Raw genomic sequence first — 21,442 nt, 5'->3', positions numbered from 1 at the left:
TCTGCCGAGAGCTCGGCACCACGTTTCCGACTGCAACACGACATGCCTTCTGGCAGTGCGGAAGCACCAGCAGGCACAGCACTGGCTCCTGACCCCAGCCCTGCCCGCCTCCTGCCAGCAGCCTCCTGCAGACGCACCTTCATCCAGGTTGCCAATCACAGCCTGCTTCTTCAGGAAGTCATTGCACAGCTTCTTGTTCAGTCCAAAGGCCAGCATGTTGTGCGTGAATGTGCTGCAGGAGAAACCTCAAGAGCGTCACCCGCCGGCCTCCCGGGGGAAAGGGCCGGGGAGCTGGGCCCTCATCTCTGGGACACCCACCATGGCCTGCCTGGAATTGTCAGCAGAAACTAAAACGCACTGCTAATTAGCCACCAGCAACTCTCACTTTGGCACTGTGGCCACCAGGGGTCGTGTAGGAGGCTGATTAATTATGAGCTGGCATGGAGGCCGAGTGTGATGAACCCCATGCCTCAGAGCAGGCTGACATCGCACCCCAGGGTGTGACACCAGGTGTGACAGCTCACAGGGTGGACCCTCCCCCGTCTCCCTTCCCCCTCTCTCCCCTCCCGCTTTCCCACTCTGGCCCTTACCCCAGCTGCCCGAAGGTGATGTTCTCGTTGAACCGGAGGCTGTCGTCGCGCTCCTCCTGGGTCATGTGGCACCACTTCTCCCTGCAAGCACAGGAGGTGACAGGAGCGGGGCTCAGACGGTGCTGTCCTTGCCCCAGCTCCTCGCCCTGTTCTGACCCGCAGGTGCTGGCGGCACCCATGTACGGCCCCCACTGGGCACAGAAGGGGGTGCCTTCCCCCGGAGAGCCGTGTGCTGGGCCTTCCACAAGGCCTGCCGGGATCCTCACACTGCGCTTGGGGTCCCCAACATTCATCTCACTCTTCATAAGATAAAGAGACATGGAAACCAAAGTGCTCTTTATGGCCCTGAAGGTGCGGAGCGCCACGCGGCTATCCAGGCATTCTACAGGCAGCGAGGCTGGCCCCAGAGCCTCACTACGGTTGGAGAGTGGGGTCTGGGCCTGTCCTCGGGGGAGAAACCTCCAGAGAGGGAGGGGACCTGCCCAACGTCCCAGGACAGCGGGCCTTGGTGGCCCAGGCAACGTTTTCAGACTCACACCTGTGTCTCCTGACCAGCCTGACAGGCCCAGCGAGGTGCGACATCCTGGGGCCAGCTGCGGATGGCAGCTTCCACAGAGGCCGAGGGCGCTGAGGGCCACACTGTCCCCTGTCTGCAGAGGGCTGTGCCCTGCTCAGCTGTGGTTTCTCCATGTTGGCTTCCTCGAGGCCCTCAATGCTCTCTCTAGTCCCCTCCCTGAATAACACAGACCAGGCCCCCACGCTTCCCGCCAGCGTCTTTGACCGTGACCCTGTGAATGCTGTGGACCTTGGTGAAGACAGCACCCAGGCGTGAGAACAAAGTGCTGAAAACCCAATAAGATGGCATCGGCCGAGGTTTGCACGAGCTTCAGGAGCCGGCGGGGACCCTGATGCGTTCTCCGCACAAGGCCTGAAGTGGGAGGGTGTTCTGAGCGTTCACCTGCTGCGTGCTTTAGAGGGGAGTGCTGTTAATCCCTCACCTGTCCAGGGCAGAACAAGGGGGCTCCCCACCTCTTCCCCACCCCTCACTGCCACAGAGCTTTCCTGTGGTGCCGGCTCCTTCCCCTCCCTCCAGGGCCTGGGGCCTCCCCGACCCTCACACAACTCCCTGGACACCACGTCCATCTGAGAAGCTACCTGCAGAAGCAGCTGTGAACGTGGAGACACTAATTTGAGCCCCTTTCCCCCTAAAAAGAAAACTGGATGGATGAGTCTGACTCAGATAAGGTTGAGAGGAAGATGAAAGAAAGGGGAGAAGGATGGTATGAGAGGGTGAGAGGTTGGGATCATGGAGAAGCCAGAGGAAGAGAAACAAAACAAAGGAACATGAACTCCTGGCTCCTCGCCACCCCCTGGCCCACGAGAGGTCACTGGCACTGCTGCAGCTTAGCAGGGGTCACAGGACATCAGGGGCATGATGGGGGTGACAGACAAAGGTCACTCCCAGCCTTCTCGTGCCGATGGCAGGATGCCCACAAAGACACCAGAATATACTTCCAGGTACTCTGCAGAGTCCCATCCCATTTCCTTCCTACTGTCCTTCCCCGAAACAGCCACCCTGAGGGTTGTCCAGACAAATAAACCCCTGCGCCCCCCGCAGGCCTGCTGTGCACAGCTGTGCAGGTTGCGCCCTGCACAACCCCAGACCACACAAGAACGGCTCCCTTGGAGTTGTGCAGCACAGCAGCCCTGACCCCTCCTCTTCCTGAGCCAGATGAGGAGGCGATTCTTCTTGCCATGGTGAGGACGAAAGCTGGGACATTTAACCTGACGTCTCAAGAAAGAGGTAAACGGTCACTGGCAGTAGCAGATCAGGTAATGCCCACGATAAAATCACTTCTTACAACTGAGTTCAGGCCGGGTGCGGTGGCTCATGCCTGTCATCCCAGCACTTTGGGAGGCCGAGGCAGTCAGATTACCTGAGTTCGGGAGTTCAAGACCAGCGTGGCCAACATGGCAACCCTGTCTCTACTAAAAATACAAAAATTAGGCCGGGCGCGGTGGCTCATACCTGTAATCTCAGCACTTTGGGAGGCTGAGACAGGTGGACCACCTGAGGTCAGGAGTTTGAGACCAGCCTGAACAACATGGTGAAACCCCATCTGTACTGAAAATATGAAATTAGCAGGGCATGGTGGTGGGTGTCTCTAATCCCAGCTACTCGGGAGGCTGAGGCAGGAGAATCACTTGAACCCGGGAGGCAGAGGTTGCAGTGAGCCGAGATCACACCATTGCACTCCAGCCTGGGCAACAAGAGTGAAACTCCATCTCAAAAAAAAAAAAAAAAGAGAACAAAAAGAAAAATTACTCATGTGTGGTGGCGGGCACCTGTAATCCCAGCTACTCGGGAGGCTGAGGCAGGAGAACCACTTGAACCCGGGAGGCAGAGGTTACAGTGAGCCAAGATCGCACCACTGTACTCCAGCCTGGGTAACAAGAGCAAAAGTCTGTCTCAAAAAAAAAAAAAAAAAAAAAAAGAAAAAGAAAAGAAAAGAAAAATTAGCTGGGTATGGTGGTGGGCACCTGTAATTCTAGCTACTCGGGAGGCTGAGGCAGGAGAATCACTGGAACCCAGGAGGTGGAGGTTGCAGTGAGCTGAGATTGCGCCACTGCACTCCAGCCTGGGCAACAGAGCGAGACTCCATCTCAAAAAAAAAAAAAAAAATTAAAAGAGTTCAATTTCCAGTACTGGTCAAGCTCTGACACTGGGCAGCGAGCTGAACATGCATCTACACCACTACGGTGGGAATCTGGACGGGACCAACCACCTGCTGAGAGGGAAACCTTCTGAAATGGAGAATCGTCTGCCTCTGTACACAGAGAGGATGATAATGGCATCTTGCTGTCAGCAGAGGTTACCAAAAAAGAGATGGCATGTTGGAAGCATGAGGTTGCCTGGGGACTTGGAGGCAACCTCGCCCCCTGCCACCTGCCTCAATCTCAAAACAATATTCAGCCTTCTTCTGGGGAAGGCTCAGGGGCTGGTCAGAGATGAGGAGCTGGTGCAGAGCTATGGGTGGTCAAAGCGAATCTGCCCCGGTGAGAAGGCCCAAGAGGCCAGCTGTCCCCTCAGCTGAGCTCAGGACAGACCACCCCTCCCCAGCAGCACCAACGAGCTCTCAGAGGATGCTGGAATGCTCCCAGCCCTCCTCCGGCCAGGGCTGTGGGGCTGACTCGTTCCTGGAAGGCTGGTTAATCACACAGTCACCCAGAGAGTCAGTGAAAACCCAGAGGCTTTGTTTATGAAAGGAGGTGTTTGTGAGGCCTAAGTGCTCCTTTGAAAGCCATAAGTCTGCATAAGAAACGCGATTGCTCACGACAATAAACACTACAAACACATCACTGATTAGAGGAGGCAACTTCACGAATCCTCCAACGAAAGAGACATCGTATCAGGGACTCTATTTGAAGAGGCAGATCGGCAACTCTAAGAATACATCACACAGGATTCCAGCCCACAGAAAGGGGAACAGAGAGAGTCAGACCCCTCTGTGGGCTGGCAGGAAACAGCCCCATTCTCGGATTTCCTCGGGGGCCCCTCGCACCCCCATCCCTGAGTGGCTGGGAAAGTGGGAGTGTGTCCTTCTTCCGTGCCTCCCTCAAACTGGCGGCCCCGGCACACCCGAGAGTGGGTGGTGTTGCAAACAGGACAGGCTCTGCACCCCCCTGGGCTTCCCAGATGGGCGGGACCCACTCCTCCAGGTGAACAGTGAGGCCAAGGGCGAGGGTTTCAGGTCTGCTCAGAAGGGGCCGGAGTGGCTGGTGGAGAGCACGGCTGGCTCAGAACCGGAGCCCGCTTTCCCCAGCGTCACCGCCTTTGCCTCTCGAGCTCATGCTGTCGCCAGAGCGTCTCAAGGTGTCACATTTGCTTTCTGACTATTTCGGAGTGCTCCGGCCTTGGCAGGCTCCCACCTGCCCAGTTCCGGGACGCATCGCCAGCCTGCCCTAGCGCTGGCCTCACCTCCCCAGGGCTGCCCTCCCCGCTGGCCACCAGGCTGCACCTGCGTCTGGGCTGTGCCTGCCGCAGCAGCTCAGCACAGTGCACAGCCCCCACCCTGCAGTGGCCTTCGCAGGAGCCCGCACTGTAAAATGGAACAAAGTCACGTGGACACACACACCTCTTCTCCTCCTCCTCTCCAGCATCCCCTCTGGAGCGGCAGCAGAAACAGGTAAACAAAGGAACATGTCAAAGTCATGCAAGATATGTGGATGGTAAAAAGAGAACAAGCAGAGGAGGGTTATTACAGGCAGAAACGGAGCGGGACAGAGAAAGACAGGATATTCGAAATAAATTCACTTCCTAGAAGTCTGAGAACTACAGAGGCAACGCCCCTCCGCCTAGAGGTATCTAAGCATTTCCCTGTTCTGGTCTCCTGGCACAGCGGGGTCTCTCGAGGGTCCTCGGGCCGTCTCAGCGTCTTTCCCTCTCCACGAGCCCCTCTGCCTCCCCAGGAAATGCGGCCACGGCAGAATGCTCTGGGCCTCCCGCCCCCAGAGGGTTTTAGCTGTCTCCAGAGGGAAGAGTTTCACTTGAGACACGGCAAGTGCTGGTAGACTCGAGTGTTCCCCCCAACAGCAGCCATCTGCCCACTCTCCTGACAGGGGTTAAGGGTAGAGGGTCTCCCCAGTGTTACAGAGGGAGGGATGTGCTTTATTAATGAGGAGACCAGGGCCCTGAGAGGTTCAGAGACTTCAGTCACATGACTGGAAGGGGCTCCCCCAGGGGCTGCCGTCCCTCGCTGTCATGTGGCTGCACACGGTGGACGGCACCTTTGCTTGCTATGGCATCGGCCCCCAGGGGGTGGATGCCAGCCCCTCCCCTCTGCCATGTGCGAGGTGGCCCTCAGTGAAGCTGGGAAGGTCTGCTCAGGCTGCAGACCCAAGAGGTGAGTTGCGAGCGGCAACTGCATTCCCCAGGCACCAGCTCTCGAGGGCAGTCTCGGGGATGGTGGCCAGCCCTTCCTCCCAGGACCCTGCTCCAGGCGTTCATCCTCAGGATGCTGATTTTGTCCAGCAAACAGCAGGGTGGGCCCAGCAGCGGGGGTCCTGATGGTCTTAGTGGGAGTTTGCATTTTTAGGAGGGTCAGGCCAAGTCATGCCAGAGCCCCAGGACAGAAAGCGCTCATGCAAGCTGAGCACCCCCACCCATGAAGCTGTGACCCCTCAGGCAGCTTGCAGGGCACCAGGGCCACGACGGGGTGAAGAAAAAACAGACACGTCCACTCAGCTGCTCTTCTGCTCTCCTCTTCCGAAACCGGGAAATAAAGCCACTCCCTGGTCCTTTTTCCTGAGGCCAAATGGGGCCACACTTTGCTCCTACCTGGTAGTGGGAGATCGCTTTGTCCTCTCACAATGGACAGCGTCAAAAAAGGCTGCATTCCAGAACCTCAGCGTGTGCCTGCAAGACAGAGCCCCAGTCACACTCTCTCCAAGGGGAGGCAGGGAGGACACGGGTTCTGGGCCCCTTGAGGGATAAACAAGGGAAGTGTCTCACATCTGTCTGAGCTTCTAAAAAGTCTCAGAGAGGTAGGGCTGAGAAGGAAAAACTGAGCATATGGCTTGATCTAATTACAGCTGTTTCCCTGGGGCTCCCAGTGGCTGCGTATCTCTTAGGAGAGATGGCGCAAGTGGGAGGGAAAGCTATGATAACCTGGGCTGCGCTGCAGGCAGGAGGGCACCGGCAGGCAGAGTTGAAGCCACCATCTGTAGGAAACGGAGGTGGGTCGTTTTCTTCTTCTGCCTTTCCCGTTGGGACTCCCAAGAGGAAGCAGAGGGCTGGGAAAATGTGCTTTTCTACATCAGGGTCTAGTAATATAAATGGCAACCAGGCAGGGACTCCTCGTGTGCTGAGCGAACTAATGTTCATAGGGATACTCAAGGAAAAAAACATTCTTATTTTATTTTATTTTTTTTGAGATGGAGTTTCACTCTTGTTGCACAGGCTGGAGTTCAATGGCACGATCTCGGCTCACTGCAACCTCTGCCTCCCAGGTTCAAGCATTCTCCTGCCTCAGCCTCCCGAGTAGCTGGGATTACAGGCATGCACCACCACACCCAGCTTATTTTGTATTTTTAGTAGAGATGTGGGTTTTGCCATGTTGACCAGGCTGGTCTTGAACTCCCGACCACAGGTAATCCACCCGCCTTGGCCTCCCAAAGTGCTGGGATTACAGGCATGAGCCACTGTGCCCAGCAGAAAAAATCTTCTTTAAGAACATCAGGGGTTGGCAAACTATGGTGTGTAGGCTGAAGCGGGCCAGTGGCTTGTTTCTGTAAATAAAGTTTTATTGGAACAAGCCACGCTCATACATTTATACAACGTCTCTGGTGGTGTTCACGCTACAACAGCATAGTGGTGTGGCTGCAGCAGAGACCATCTGGCCCGCAAAGTCTAACATATTTATTATCTGGCCCTTCACAGAAAAGTTTGCCAAGTGACAATGAAAAGACAGCAGCCAAGTCAAGGACAGAGGAGCTGAGCTGAATCACCAGACGGCGGGACAAAGCGGGCCAGCTTCTCCCTGTCCTCTGCTTCCATGGGAACCAGGTCCAGCCTCCTCAAGGGCCTTCCTGACAGCTCCAGCCCTGCCCTCTGCCCTCTGGGTCCTGGCAGCACTCCCTGGCCAAGCTCGTCAAGCAGCCCTTGCTTGGTTAACGGGCAAAATGCACCACAGCCAACTGCGATCTTCAGGGGAGGGAGGGCCTGTCTGACACTGATTCCAGGTGCTAGCAAAGCACTCTAAAATATGTCGAGGAGAGGCTTCAGAGAGATTAACGCAGCACGACCATCATGTGCGGAGCCGGGCCATATGCCAGGGTGGCCAAGATTTCCTCTGCAACACTGGTCTCATGTATGTATATGTAAGAGCTTAATTAGGATCTAATTCACATGCCATGAAATTCACCCTCTAAAACATACAATTCAGTGATTTTTAGTGTATTCACAGAGTTGTGCAGCCACCACCATTTCCAGAACATTCTCACCCCATAAAGAAACCCCAATCCCATCAGCAGTCACGCCCTGCTCCCCATTCCCCACCCTCTGCCCGGGCAATCAGTCATCTGCTGTGTCTCTAGGAATCTGCTGTTCTGGACATTTCATAGGGATGATACAATACTTGGGCTTCTGTGTCTGGCTTCTTCCACTGAGTTTCACAATGTTTCCCAGGTCTACCCCTGCTGCAGCGTGGAGCAGCATGCCATTCCTTTTCATGGCTGGCTAATATTCCATGCAATGGATGGACCACATTTTGTTTACCCATTCATCACTGGACAGCCATGAAGGTGGTTTCCACCTCGGGGCCATAATAAACGACGTTGCTGCAGACATTTGTGTACAAGGTTTTGTGAGGACATGTTTTTCTCTTGGGCGACTCCTAGGAGTGGAGCTGCTGGGTCACAGGGTAACTCTGTGTTTCACCTTTAAAGGAACTGCCAGACTGTTTCTCAGCGGCTGCTCCATTTACATTGCTCCTAGCCGTACAGGAGATCTCCAATTTCTCCACATCCTCACCAATGCCTGTGAGTGTTCATCTTTTTATTCTGCCACCCTGGTGAGTGTGAGAATTCTGCCATTCTGATGGGGACAAAGGCAGCTAGAAGTGATCCCGGGGAGTGACTGCTGGCCCCATCAGTAAGAGGGTGACGGAAAGCCGCGGGCTTGGCCTTACCAGATGGGCTGCTGCTTCAGGTGCGTGTACAGGTAGATCTTCTCCCCCTTCTTTTCGTCCTCGGGGCTGTACACGGTCACTGCGGGAGGAGAGAGAAAGGCTGAAAGCAGCTCTGGTTGCGTACCTGCTGTTGGCAAACCCCAGTGACAGCCTCCCAGCAGCCAGTTTCTCCCCGAATGTCACAGAAACATGTGGTGCAAACCCCACCATGGCTTTTCTGCTAGCCATAGCCAGTAACAGTGCTCTTCCCACCCGGCAATAAGGACTTCTTCTGAGGGATGCTTCCGTAGCATGGCCACAGCCCCTCGAGGTAACCCTTAGCCTTCCTGGGATAAGGAATTTAGTTCCTCCTGAGAAAAGTGGCTCTTCCACAGAAACTCAGTGAGAAAATACAAGCACGGGAGCTGGGAAGCAACTGGGGCATCACCCACGGCAAGGTTCCCATGCTCTGTGGAGGCAGGAAAGCCCCAGAGGCCGTGCACCTGCTTGTGTGCTGGCTGAGGGGGTGTGGGCCATGCGTCTCCTGCTGCTGCCTGGGCAGACTCACCAGCCCTGGGCCGCTTCTCCTGGGGTTTGTTCTCGTCTTCCCTGAGGGAGAGAAGGCACCATGATGACAAACGCGACTCACACCACACTTTCTCAACTCAAAGACGCTGTTCTACACTTCTCAGGTGGGACTGAGTACATTTAATATGGCTTGCTCTGAAAAGCCTTTTATGAAATCAAGGCTCTATTTGTCAACCGCCAGTGTTTCAGAATTCAGGAAATGTGGCATTGAGGTTTCTTTATGTCATTTTCTCTGAATCCAAAGCTGAATGGGGTAGAGGAGGAGGCCAAGGCACCTGGCTGTGGCCCAGCCATGAGTGGGAACAGGGGACCCCGGGGGCTCCCTCTGGCTGCCGCATCCCTCTTCCTTGTGGAAGTCATAGCTTCTATGCGTCTACTTCTGATGTGCCCGTCCCCAAAGCATTCCTCGAGTGTCTGTCAGAGCCCTGCTCTCCTGGGGACAGTTTTTTCTCCTGCAACTCAAGACCGTGTTCCACAAGCACTCACTGTTGGTCCAGCCAGGGGATGGAGGGGACAGAGGAGACAGAAGGAAGGGCTGCAGTTCCCTCTGCCATCTGACAATCCCTTGGGCTCCTCATCAGTCCCAGGGAGTGTGGCCCCCAGGGACATCCCTGCATGTCGGTGGGGGGCTTGGCTTTGCAGACCATAGCAAGCTGTGGGGGCAGAAGCGGCTGGGCAGCGCAGTGTTCCTGACAGTCTCTGGGCCTCACCCGCACCCTCCCTGCTGCCCCCGCCCGAGCTCCACACCAGCCTCTCCCCCAGTCCCCTGCAGGTGGGAGGGACCCCAAGGCCACACGTACTCGTTCCTCCTGGCCAGGGGCCCCTTCAGCTTGGTCTCCAGCCCCCCGAAGAAGCCCTTGACATTCTCAGTCCTGGCCGAGGTGTTCTTCAGCAACCGCTCGGCGATGTCCTTCTTCTCGGCCAACCAGCTGTTTGCCGATTTCAGGTAGGAGTCGATGCTGCCCGCGGGCTTCTCCCGGGACTCTGGGGGCAGCAGCTGCGGTTTTCCTTGGATGAGAGAGGGAACAAGACGAGGCCAGTGAGGCTGGGGTATGCGCTTGCTAACTGCAGAGGCCCAGAGGGAGCCCGGCAGGGGTCCTGTGCAGTGGGGATACAGGAGCCTCCCTCCTCAGCCCAGGACAGGGGTGGTGCAGGCTCAGCTGGCCCAGGATGAGGAAATGGGGGCCCTGCTCCCTGTGAGCGCCCCCAGCACCTGCTGTGCACAGAGAAGCCACTAGGAGCAGGCAGGGAGCAAAGTAGACGCAGGCAGGAGGAGCCAGGCCCAAGTGGCAGGGTCTGCAGGCAGGCGAGGACAGAGGCCCGACCATGCCAGTGCCAGGGAGGCAGAAGCCGGCTGGGCACCAGGCCCCTGGAATGGGAATGTGGAGACAGCGGGTTGCAGGGGGGGGCCCTGGAGTAGCAGTCTGGGCAGCACCCAAACTCCCTTAGCCAATGGATGGACATGAGGCCCTGGCGCCCCCACAGGATGAGGCACCTCCACGGGCCTCAGTGCCCACTATAGGTCAAAGGCCCTCTGCAGGCCTCAGTGGGGTGTCCTCGTTAGCTGAAGCCACTGTGGGTAGCCCTGTCTCAGGAAGCAGCGTCTATTCATTATGTGTCTATCCGTTCTTCAAAAAGGAGGAGCCACAGGTTGTACTGGGGGGTTCCCACCCCATCCAAAGCAGCCGACGTGTGGCCTGGCAGGAAGGGCCTACCCACTGGTGTGGCTGGGACACCAGCCATGGCAGTTGGACCAACTGAACTGAGGGGTGTGGAGAGGATGGCTGTGGGAGGGGGAGGGGATACATACACCCCAAGAGTGAGCACGCGGGTCCCGAGAGAAGATAGTACGGGGGGCCAGGGCCTAGCACCTCCCTGACCCAGCTCCAGTCCACGTGGAGGCTTCCAGCAACCTTCCACTTATGGTGGCCTGAATGAGTCCTGTTGCTGCAGCCCAAGGAGACTCAACGCAGGAAGCCCTTGAGCTCCAACGTACCAGAAAGTTCCAACGCAATGAGGCGGAAGAGATGTCCTAGCCTCAGCATCAAGAACAGTCCGCACTCCTCATAAGCCATCTCCAGCCCATCCCTGGGAACTCTCTGCAGCTTCAGATCCTAGACTGCTCCTCCCCACCACCCTCCAACAACCAACTGTGTCTTGTTTTGGTAAAACATAAAACTGGTATCTTCACATCCAGCAGTTCCTGTCTCCACTATGAAACGTCCTGCCTAGCATGTTTCTTTTCTCATCTCCTACCAGCTCGGGAGTTTCCTTTGCACTCTGGTCTGTCAACCTACTGCCCCAGGAGAGTTTCCTTAGTACCCTGGGCAGTCAACCTCCTGCCCCACGATTCGGACTGTGTTTTCTCCGAAGTCTCACTCCTCCCTAACATCAGCTTCCTCTGTTCTTTGGAGGCCCCATAGCTTTTGCTTTTAATCATGAAGAAAGCTTCCTCTGGCACCACATTATCAGCTGATGAGCCTCAGGTTTCCGTGGGTGAGCCCCACATCAGCCCACCCATGTCTTACCGATGTGGTAGTAGGTGAAGCACATGGTCATGAGGTTCTTGGCAGGCCCAAAGTCATCCATCTGATGACACCTGAAACAAGAGGCAAGGCTCACAGCTAAAGATCGCTCCACCTGCTTCTCCCTGCAAGTCGGTCAGACATCACTGAGACATTTGACACATGCGTCCCAATTAATATCTTCCCCACTGGAGACGCACAAAACAATCTCTCCGAGTTCCATTAGGAGAGCTACACATAGGCACATGGCCTGGGACTGATTCTGAACGGGAAGGAGTTTGTGGTCTGCCTGCCCGGCTTCTTTCACTGGAAAGGTGAAAGCCCAGGCCTGGGAAGCTCAACTTGACGCCCAGGAGCAGAGCCAGGATGAGAAGCTAGGCCTCAAGTCTCAGTGCAAACCCATGGCCCAGGCCGCCCAGCCCTCCAGCCCTTGCTTTCTCGGGAATTAGCAGTAAGTTGGATGACCTTCCCTGCATCCATGGTTCTCAGGCTCCCGCCCACAGCATCTGCAGTGGGGTGTCAGGAGGTGGAGCCTCTGATTCAACAGGTCTTGGTCTTGGGTCGGGCCATTCCTTTGCATTGTAGGTTTCTTTGCCTTTCTATCCTGATCCCTTTTAGACTTTCCTTTCCTGTTTAAGTTTTAACCTTGGACAATTCTTACTTTACAAGTCAAAAGAAATTATCTAGACAAAGGGATTAAAGGCCATTTTTATCTGTTTATATAAAAAACTAATCAACTAAACTAGTAATAAAACTATAAAAGACTAAAGGTAAAAACTAACTTTTTACTTTAGATGTTTAACAAACTAAAGATTATAAAACTAAAAAATCCCATATTGTTTAAATATTAAAAGGGTTTTTGTTTCACTTTGTTTTTGCAACTATACAAACATATATATGCTCAGGGACCAAGTGATGGCAAGAATTTTTGTGTTTGGCAGGGTTGGGACTTTAATCCCCTCCCTCCCCAGCGTTACTTATGTAAGACAAAAAACTCAAAGGAAAATGGAGAATTACTTTCAGCCTAGTGCAAATTTAAAAAAAGAAAGAAAATGATGAATTAGAAATATGCAAAATGGGAATTCATGACAATGCCTGTAACTGCGACTGTTGGAAACTGAAGTATCTCAATTGCATGAGAGAGTGTTCATGAAAGGCAATCTGGAAGGCCTGTTTTAAACCACTGCCCTCTTGGCCGAAGGTGAGGACTCACTCAACCTCTTTCAGTGGTTTCTTAGCCCTCCCCTGGCCAGCTCTGAAGGCCAGACCTCAGAGGGGAAATGGGTCTTGGACTTGGGGTATCCTGAGCAAGAGCAGGAAAAATAGGGATACTCCTTTTGTTGGTCTTTTTCCAGTATATGCCCAAATTCAAAGAGAAAGAGAGAAAGTGGAGAGACATGAAGCAGGAGAACTGGGACTCAAGAGAGCAGGCTGGGTGTGGTGCTTCACGCCTGTAATCCTAGCAATTTGGGAGGCTGACGAAGGAGGATCCCTTGAGCCCGGGAGTTTGAGACCAGCCTGATGACTTCATCTCTACTAAATATATATATATGTGTGTGTTTGTGTGTGTGTATGTGTGTGTGTGTGTATATATATATATGGAATATGGCCAGGTGTGGTGGCTCACTCCTGTAATCCCAGCACTTTGGGAGGCTGAAGCAGGTGAATCACTTGAGGTCAGGAGTTCGAGACCAGCCTGGCTGACATGGTGAAACCCTGTCTCTACTAAAAATACAAAAATTAGCTGGGCGTGATAGTGCGTACCTGTAGTCCCAGCCACTCAGGAGGCTGAGGCAGGAGAATTGCTTGAACCCAGGAGGCGGAGGTTGCAGTGAGCCGAGATCCCACCACACTCCAGCCTGGGTGACAGAGCAAGACTCTGTCTCAAAAAAAAAAAATAAAATAATGACTCAAGAGAGCAGCTATCTTTTGGTTGGGAGACAAGGAAGTAAAGGAGGGATATTTTTCAGGCCTGGAAGGATAAAACAAAGGCAGTGATGTGAGAAGGTGGCGATGGGATGAGCCAGGGACCAGGAGAGGACGTGGGGGGCCCAAAGCAGGGGCTGCTTGGAGGCCTTCTGCAGGAGATGAGGATAGTGGGGTGCAGATATGCCCAGATCAGGGCTCCCAGCCCCAGAATCCTCCTCTCGAGGCTCCAGGTCATTCAGGCCACTGCCCAGCCTCCCCAGGGCCAAGAGGAATCTCCTCCATTTCACACCTTGGAGGCAAGAAGCTGGTCTGGTGACCCCAGAGAGTCATGCTCCTGAGAAGGGGGTCTATGCCTCATGGGGTCTGGCTCCCTAATCTCACAGGTGAGCGGGGGCAGAGACAGGATTGGCCCCAAATCTCCAGCTGGCAGCCATGCCCTTTCCACCACCCCTCACCGCCTACCAAGGGCTTCCTGTGATAAAAGGCCCCAGCAGTGCCTAATCAGTGTTCGCAGGGAAAGCTACAATCCTCCCAACATAACATTAAGTGTTTATTTGCTGGTGGGGTGGGCAGTTGAGTTTGAAGTACTTTACAATAGGAACTCGGGAAAGTGCCAGATCTCCCGAGGAGGGTTCGGCCACAGTACATCATCACCACCTGGCCCTGAGGACCCGCACAGAGGATGCTCCTCATACCCAGCTGCAGCCCTCTCATTCGCTGCCAGCTAAGGACTGCCAGCCCTGCTCCCGTGAGATGGTGGTCACGACTGTGCCTTTTAGCTGAGTGCTGGGCGTAGCAGAGCAATTGCAACCTGATGACTAGTGTGGCTATGGCTCACAGCTGGGTTATGACACGGCTGGGTGGGGAGGGAGGCAGGGAGGGAAGAGGAGCTTGCCAGGACAAAGGCTTTGTGCAATGGCATTACTTACTCGAACAGCACCACTGCAAAAGACTGCACCAGGCGGTAGAAGGTTGCCTCTGAGACACACTTGGAGTTGCAGCGCTGTCCAGAAAGAGGCCAGACACATCATTGAGGTTCAGGGCGACACACGCAGCACTCAGTGAAGCTGCAGGCTTTCCACTCTCAGTGTTTCCAAATGCAGCTGGGATGGGGGCCCAGGATGGCTGCTGCCTCTGCACTGTAGAACCCGCCCCTCCTGCCAGGACCCGGGCAGAGTGCAGCCACCTGTACCCAACCATCACTGGGCAGGGCACACACAGGGGTTCCCCTCGGTGTCCTTCCCAGATTTTTAAAAGTAGGAACTTCATACACACCCACACACAGAAAGGTACCCCACAATGACAACACTGGCTGTTCCCAAATTGTGGATTTGTGGGTAATTAACTTCTCTTTGCTCATCTGCATTTTCTAATTTTTCCATGAAAAATAAATTATTTGCACTAAAATACTTAAAAACTAAAAACTTAGGCCCCTCGGGAAAAAAAAAAAAAAAAAAGAACCTATTGGATATTTACAAAATTTAATTCTTTTCTAAACTTTGTTAATGTATTTTTCTTCACATGGCTGTCATTGTCTTGAATATTTTTTGTTTTTTACAAAAAACCAAGTATTACGGATTAATAAAAATATGCACGCACATAATTCACATGCTTGCCTTTAAAAAATGAGCTTTTCTGGAATTTCATGAAGTTGAAAGCCCAGTTTCTTACTCTTTCCCTTGAAGTGCGACATCTAAATGAGCTACTTCCTGTTTCTCACTATTCTTTTTTAATTTTTAGAGATGGGGGGAGGGGGGACCTCACTATGTTGCCCAGGCTGGTCTCAAACTCCTGGGCTCAAGCGATCCTCCCACCTCAGACTCCCAAACTGCTGGGATTACAGGCGTGAGCCACTGTGCCCAGACTGTTTCTCACTATTCTAAACACTCCTTTTCAGAATATTTTTGGATAAGTTTTACTTTTTTTTCTGTTGGGTCCTTTCCCTTGACTCTTTTCTCCACAGTGTCATTGTAGGATAAAGTCAAATTTGTTATGCTTCACTAGATTCTTCCTTGAGAGTAAACGCCCATCCTTTCCATCGCCTCGCCCTTACCTGGGCACTCACGTATCGAGCAAACCACTCCCGGCCTTTTCCATTTTCACTGCTGCAGTACTCTCCAAACTTGGCTTTCTCCTCCTGATCCAAGTCCTCCCTAAAAAAAAAAAAAAAAAAAGAGCAGAGGAAAAAAAAAAAAAACCTTTTCAATCCCCTGGAGCAATAGGAGAAGAGCAAGGAGAAGGAACTAATGAAATATTGCTCCCCAGACAAGCACAGACCCCGACTCCCATCAGCTCATCTCAGCCTCCGGGCGGTCCCATGAGGAAAGGGTGTTACTATTATTTCAAAGGCAAGGAGCCTGGCTTGGAGAATCACATGCCGGCTTGAGAGTGGCGAACCAGAGTTCCATCCAGGCTTCCTGGTTCCAAAGCCCATGTCTTTCCCCTGCCCCTCCTGACCCCTGCCTTGGGGAGGTCTGAGCCCGGATAAGGGCACGAACCCTAAGAGGTCTTGGTTCTCCAGCTCTCTGACTTCCCACTAGTTTTTGATGCTGAAGTCAGCATGGAACCAGCCCCTGAATTTAAGACATCCTGAATTTGCTCTGTCTCAGCATACTGATGCCAAGGTCTGAGGCCAAGAAGAAAACCATCTCCCACGTATCAGCGGGGCGCTCGCTCATCCCTCTGCACTTCTGGAGCGAGGCTGCTCATGGTCCAGGCCATCCCCTGCTGTGTGTGAGAGGGATGGAGACCAGGGACCTCCACCTCGGTGTCACCACCACTAGGATGGATAAAATGCTCACAAGATTTCAGGCCACTTCTCATCACTCTTTGTAAAGGGCCAACACTCTTTCCCAAATTTAAAGACTCAAAAATAGAGCAGAAGGCTGAAGATCACTTGGCTTATGCAATCTTCGTTTATGTTTTGCAGAAAACATCTTGGTCCTTATTTACTCTAAATACCAGCATCAGATGAAATATGTGTATCTGTAGGCTTTTGCAGTAATTTCTGGAATGCTTGTGAAGACGCATCTGACTCAGGTGTCCACATTCCATATTGCTGGCAGGCTACTGCAAATAGAGGCTGGCTTTCCTGGCAAATGAACAAACTTCTGGGCGTTTTCCCCTTTTCATTAACCGCGGTGTGCTCAGAGAAAGCGCACCCATCTCAGTGTTGGTCAGACAAAACAAGTAGGAAGCTACATCTGCTCTCCTAAAATGCACTCAAATTAAACATAAATGCATTTTAATTAATTAATTTTTTTTTTTTTTTTGAGACAGAGTCTCACTCTGTCTTGCCCAGGCTGGAGTACAGTGGCGCAATCTCAGCTCACTGCAACCTCTGCCTCCTGGGTTCAAGTGATTTTCCTGCCTCAGCCTCCCAAGTAGCTAGGATTACAGGCACCCGCCACCACGCCCAGCTAATTTTTGTGTTTTTAGTAGAGACGGGGTTTCATCATGTTGGCCAGGCTGGTCTCAAACTCCTGGCCTTAGGTGATACACCCACCTCGCCTCCCAAAGTGCTGGGATTACAGGTGTGAGCCACCGTGCTCAGCCCATAAATGCATTTTTAGACAGTCAGATATTTGGATTATCATATAACGGTTCTCTTTTCTAACCACATAGAAAACTGAGGCTGGTCTCCATCAAATGAAAAGCACCCATGAATAAGGTGGAAGTCAGCCCTTGACAGTTTACACATGCGGGACTCAAATCACGGTGGAAACAATGGACTCTGCAGAGTAAAAGGCAAAATTTCTTTTTTTTTTTTTTTTTTTTTTGAGACAGGGTCTCCCTTTGTCACCCAGGCTGGAGTGCAGTGGTCCGATCATGGCTCACTGCAACCTAAGCCTCCCTGGCTCAATTGATCCTCCCACCTCAGCCTCCTGAGTAGCTGGGACTATGGGTACATGCCACCATGCCTGGCTAATTTTTGTGTTTTTTTTTTTTGTAGAGAGGGGGTTTCACTATGTTTCCTAGGCTGGTCTCAAACTCCTAGGCTCAAGAAATCTGCCCGCCTCCACCTCCCAAAGTGTTGGGAATACAGGTGCAAGCCACTGAGCCTGGCCACAAATTCTAATTGTGTTAATGAAACTGGAAAACTTTCCCTTAAGCCAGTGCCTCTCAGACGCTGATGTGTATGAACTGTCTACTGATCTTGTTAAAGGGCACGTTCTCACTCAGTGGGGCCAGGCAGGGCTCAAGACTGCATTTCTCACAAGCTCCCAGGGGACGCCAATGCTGCCGGCCCACACACGACACAGCAGCAAGACCATCCTTATCTACTGTGCTGCTGTGAATGGTGGAAGATCCACAATCCACACCTGAACCCCATGGTTCCGGGGTGTGTGTGCATCCTCCTTCCCCTGGCTGAGATAGTAACAGGCAGTGAACCGGGGTAGGGAAACATCAGGCTGATGCACAGATTCCCGCTTCTCAGTGGATGTCACAGCCCCAAACTCTCCCTTCCTGCTGCTCCAATTGTCAATACTCCTTATTTTACCCTCAAGAACCACAAAAGACCGGCCATCCAGGGAAGGGCCCCGTGCTAACAGCTGCTTCAGAACCAGCTGCTGGCCAGTGTGGCGGCTCGCTGCTGTCACCCCAGCACTTCGGGGGGTCGTGGCAGGAGGACTGCTTAAGGCCAGAAGTTTGAGGCTGTGCTGAGCTATGACTGCACCACTGCACTCAAGCCTGGGTGACAGAGTGAGACCTCATCTCCAAAAGAAAAAAAAACAAAAAAACAAAAAAACAAAAAAAAATGAGCTGGGCATGGTGGTGTGTACCTATAGTCCCAGCTGCTCGGGAGGCTGTGGTGGGAAGATTGCTTGAGCCCAGGAGATGGAGGCTGCAGTGAGCCGTGATTATGTCGCTGCACTCCAGCCTAGGCAACAGAGTAAGACCCTGTCTCTCTAAAAAAGAATCTGCTCCTTATGAGCACACCAGGATGGGTAACCACAGCTTTATTATCTTACGTTGCCCCTATATTTAATTTCAGTGAATCATTGCAACCTCTTAGCCAACTATAGCTGTGACAAGGAGCGCTAGGGAGTGGCTAGCCTACAAATGCTCAGATGGTCCCACACGCAGAACATGTGCCCCTTGTGTTTACCAACAATGAGGTGAGACAAGTGTCGGCGGAGTGAGAAGAAAGAGACAGTCCCTCCAAAGAATGCATGGATGGCCAGGTGTGGTGGCTCACGCCTGTAATCCCAGCACTTTGGGAGGCCGAGGCAGGCGGATCACCTGAAGTCAGGAGTTCCAGACCAGCCTGGCCAACATGGTGAAACCTCATCTCTACTAAAAATACAAAAATTGGCCAGGCGTGGTGGCTCACGCCTGTAATCTCAGCACTTTGGGAGGCTAAGGTGGGCGGATCATGAGGTCAGGAGATCGAGACCATCCTGGCTAACATGGTGAAACCCCATCTCTACTAAAAATACAAAAAACTAGCCAGGTGTGGTGGTGGGCACCTGTAGTCCCAGCTACTCGGGAGGCTGAGGCAGGAGAATGGTGTGAACCCGGGAGGCAGAGCTTGCAGTGAGCCGAGATCACGCCACTGAACTCTAGCCTGGGCCATAGAGCCAGACTCTGTCTCAAAAAACAGAACAAAAAAATACAAAAATTAGCCAGGTGTGGTGGCGCATGCCTGTAATCCCAGCTACTTGGGAGGCTGATGCAGGAGAATCGTTTGAACCCAGGTGGTGGAGGTTGCAGTGAGCTGAAATCGCGCCACTGCACTCCAGCCTGGGCGACAGCATGAGACTCCTTCTCAAAAAAAAAAAAAAAAAATGCATGGATAAAATTCAGGAACAACATGCATTGGAAAATAACAGAGCTCAGCCGGGTGCGGTGGCTAACACCTGTAATCCCAACACTTTGGGAGGCTGAGGCGGGTGGATCACATGAGGTCAGGAGTTCGAGACCAGCCTGGCCAACATGGTGAAACCCTGTCTCTATTGAAAATACAAAAATTAGCCAGGCGCGGTGGCGGGTGCCTATAGTCCCAGCTACTCGGGAGGCTGAGACAGGAGAATCACTTAAAGGTGGGAGGCAGAGCTTGCATTAAGCTGAGATCGCACCACTGCACTCCAGCCTGGGTGACAGACACAGACTCTGTCTCAAAAAAAAAAAAAAAAGAAAATAAAATAAACAAAAAGAAAATAATGGAGCTCACGGGGATGATGGGGACCTGTGAGCTGGGCACTCCAGAGTGCGTCCCTCCAGGGATTCTCTGCATGGTTGCCCTTCCAAATCACCTGGGAGCCGCACACACTTTGACGCTGGGCCTCACCCTAGAGAACTGATATAATTGGTCTGGAGTGAAGTCCAGGCTCGGGTATTCTTTAAAAGTTCCCCACGTGGCTCTGCATGCAGCCTGGAGTGGAGTGAGGTCCCTGCAGTGGCCACCCCTGGCTGATGGGGAAATGGAAGCTCTGGCCCCAGGTGGCACCCTGGGGAGAGGCAGAGCCGAGAGCAGGAGGCGAGTCCCCTTGGGCCCTGTGGCCACGCCAGGCTGTCTCATCCACACAGGCCCCTTACCCTCCAGAGAAGATCTTCTCCACGTAGCCACGCATGAAGTCCCTGAGTGCCAGGGTCTCTTCATCCTGGGTAGACTCGGTGCTCTGGTTGGAGGAGAAGGACTCATTGGAGGAGGAGCGGCGGTCTTGGTCCCAGGACGGGTGCGAGGGCGACTCGCCCATGTCATTCTCACTGTCCGCAGACTCAGTGGTCTCACTCTCTGACGCACCGTCCGCCAGGAAGTCATCGCCGTCCTGCAGTGCAGCGGGTGGTGCCTCCGGGGGAGAGGAGGTGGGTGCCTCAGGCCCAAAGTCGATTAGCGAGCCCACGGGGACCTCTGGAGTCTCCATGGCTCAGGGGAGCTGCTGGTGAGGCTGCCTGGAGGGGAGGCTACCTGGAGGGAAGCCCAGCAGCCTGGTGTCCCAGGTGTGTTAGTAGGAGCCCACCAAGCTCACAAGTTGCCAGTAACTGCCGGCCACCAAGAATGAGTCCTTCACAGCAGCTCACCTGGCCCTACGGCATCTAGAATGGAAACACAGACACAGACATTAGCGCCAGTCCTCACCAGAATCCCGACCTAGATCACACACTCCCTGTAAAGAGAAGAACCTCTGCTCTTCCAGAATTTGGGGTGCCTCTTTGCCATCATCTTCCTACCATCGACTGTACTGTTCAACACCTGGTACATGGTAGGTCCTCAATAAATACTTGTTAAATGAATGAATAAACACTGACATCAGGATTTCAGACTGTCAGGGCACTGCCTCTGCTGGCCTCCTCCCCGCTCCAGCCCCAAGACTGAGCCCATCGCCAGGACAGAAAAGGCCCATCCTGGGCTGGAAACGGAGGATCACCAGGGACAATCCACCTGCCTGCTCGCTGTCACAGAAGAACCTCCCTACTGAGCAAGAGACACCTCACCTCCTGGGCTCCGACCTCCTCCTTCCTGGGCTCTGTTCTCATCAAAAACATTCCCAGACTATCCAAGGTCTATCCCCTCTCAGCACCCTTCTCAAACCCTATGATGGTTGCTAAGCACAACATTCGCCATCTGGACCTGTCCCCTCTCCCAGCACTGCAGCCCCCCTGGACAACGACACACCCCTTGGCTCCTCAGGCTGGGCAGCCCTCTCCCTTCTCCATTCCCCAACTTCTTCCTCCGCCATTCCCACCCTAGAGTTCTATTCACCCCTCGAGCCTCTGCCTCGGCCACGTCTTCTGAGAAGCTCCACTCTGCTCCTATTCAAAATGAATGACTGACTCCTCTGTGGGCTCTAGCATCTTATTCAGCCTCATTTATCACTCTGCTTGCTTTCCTGACAGACACCAGTATCTCTGTTTACCCGTAAAGTATACGCCCCTCCAGAGGGACCATGCCCTGGCGCCACTGTAGCCATGCTGTGCCCAGCGAGGACTCCTGACTACGTACATGTGTGCTGTGTGCTTGCTGAACGAAGGAACAGACCGGATTGTGAACATGCTCACAGGGTCAGGGGAGCTGGCTACGTAGGTCACAGGGTGGCAGAGCTGGGATTTGAATCTTCGCTTCTAATCCAGGTCTCCTGACTGCTGGTTTAGAAGGTACCGAGGAACCTTCCTCACCAGTAGAGGCAGACAGCTAAGC

The 21,442-nt window shown here is 53.4% G+C and overlaps 1 protein-coding gene across 3 annotated transcripts in view; it reads right to left on the bottom strand.

Moving 5' to 3' along the window:
- Positions 1 to 21,442, bottom strand: part of KIAA0513 (KIAA0513 ortholog) — a 66,776-nt gene that overhangs the window by 7,166 nt on the left and 38,168 nt on the right. For 2 of the 3 annotated variants that reach the window (XM_054453781.2, XM_063654135.1), the window contains exons 2-11: positions 19,840 to 20,340; positions 15,353 to 15,452; positions 14,229 to 14,302; positions 11,374 to 11,444; positions 9,646 to 9,853; positions 8,826 to 8,866; positions 8,279 to 8,357; positions 5,929 to 6,006; positions 591 to 671; positions 138 to 232 (exon numbers count right to left, since the gene is read on the bottom strand). In XM_054453781.2, the coding sequence (XP_054309756.1) occupies positions 138 to 232; positions 591 to 671; positions 5,929 to 6,006; positions 8,279 to 8,357; positions 8,826 to 8,866; positions 9,646 to 9,853; positions 11,374 to 11,444; positions 14,229 to 14,302; positions 15,353 to 15,452; positions 19,840 to 20,168 (1,156 nt within the window). In that variant the 5' untranslated portion in view covers positions 20,169 to 20,340. Of the gene's footprint in view, positions 1 to 137; positions 233 to 590; positions 672 to 4,726; positions 4,757 to 5,928; positions 6,007 to 8,278; positions 8,358 to 8,825; positions 8,867 to 9,645; positions 9,854 to 11,373; positions 11,445 to 14,228; positions 14,303 to 15,352; positions 15,453 to 19,839; positions 20,341 to 21,442 lie in introns of all 3 variants that reach the window. The other variant, XM_054453780.2, reaches the window with a different exon arrangement.

This window comes from Pongo pygmaeus, chromosome 18, assembly GCF_028885625.2.
Source record: "Pongo pygmaeus isolate AG05252 chromosome 18, NHGRI_mPonPyg2-v2.0_pri, whole genome shotgun sequence".
In the NCBI taxonomy this organism is placed as follows: Eukaryota; Metazoa; Chordata; class Mammalia; order Primates; family Hominidae; genus Pongo; species Pongo pygmaeus.
This window is presented reverse-complemented; position numbering and strand designations above follow the sequence as displayed.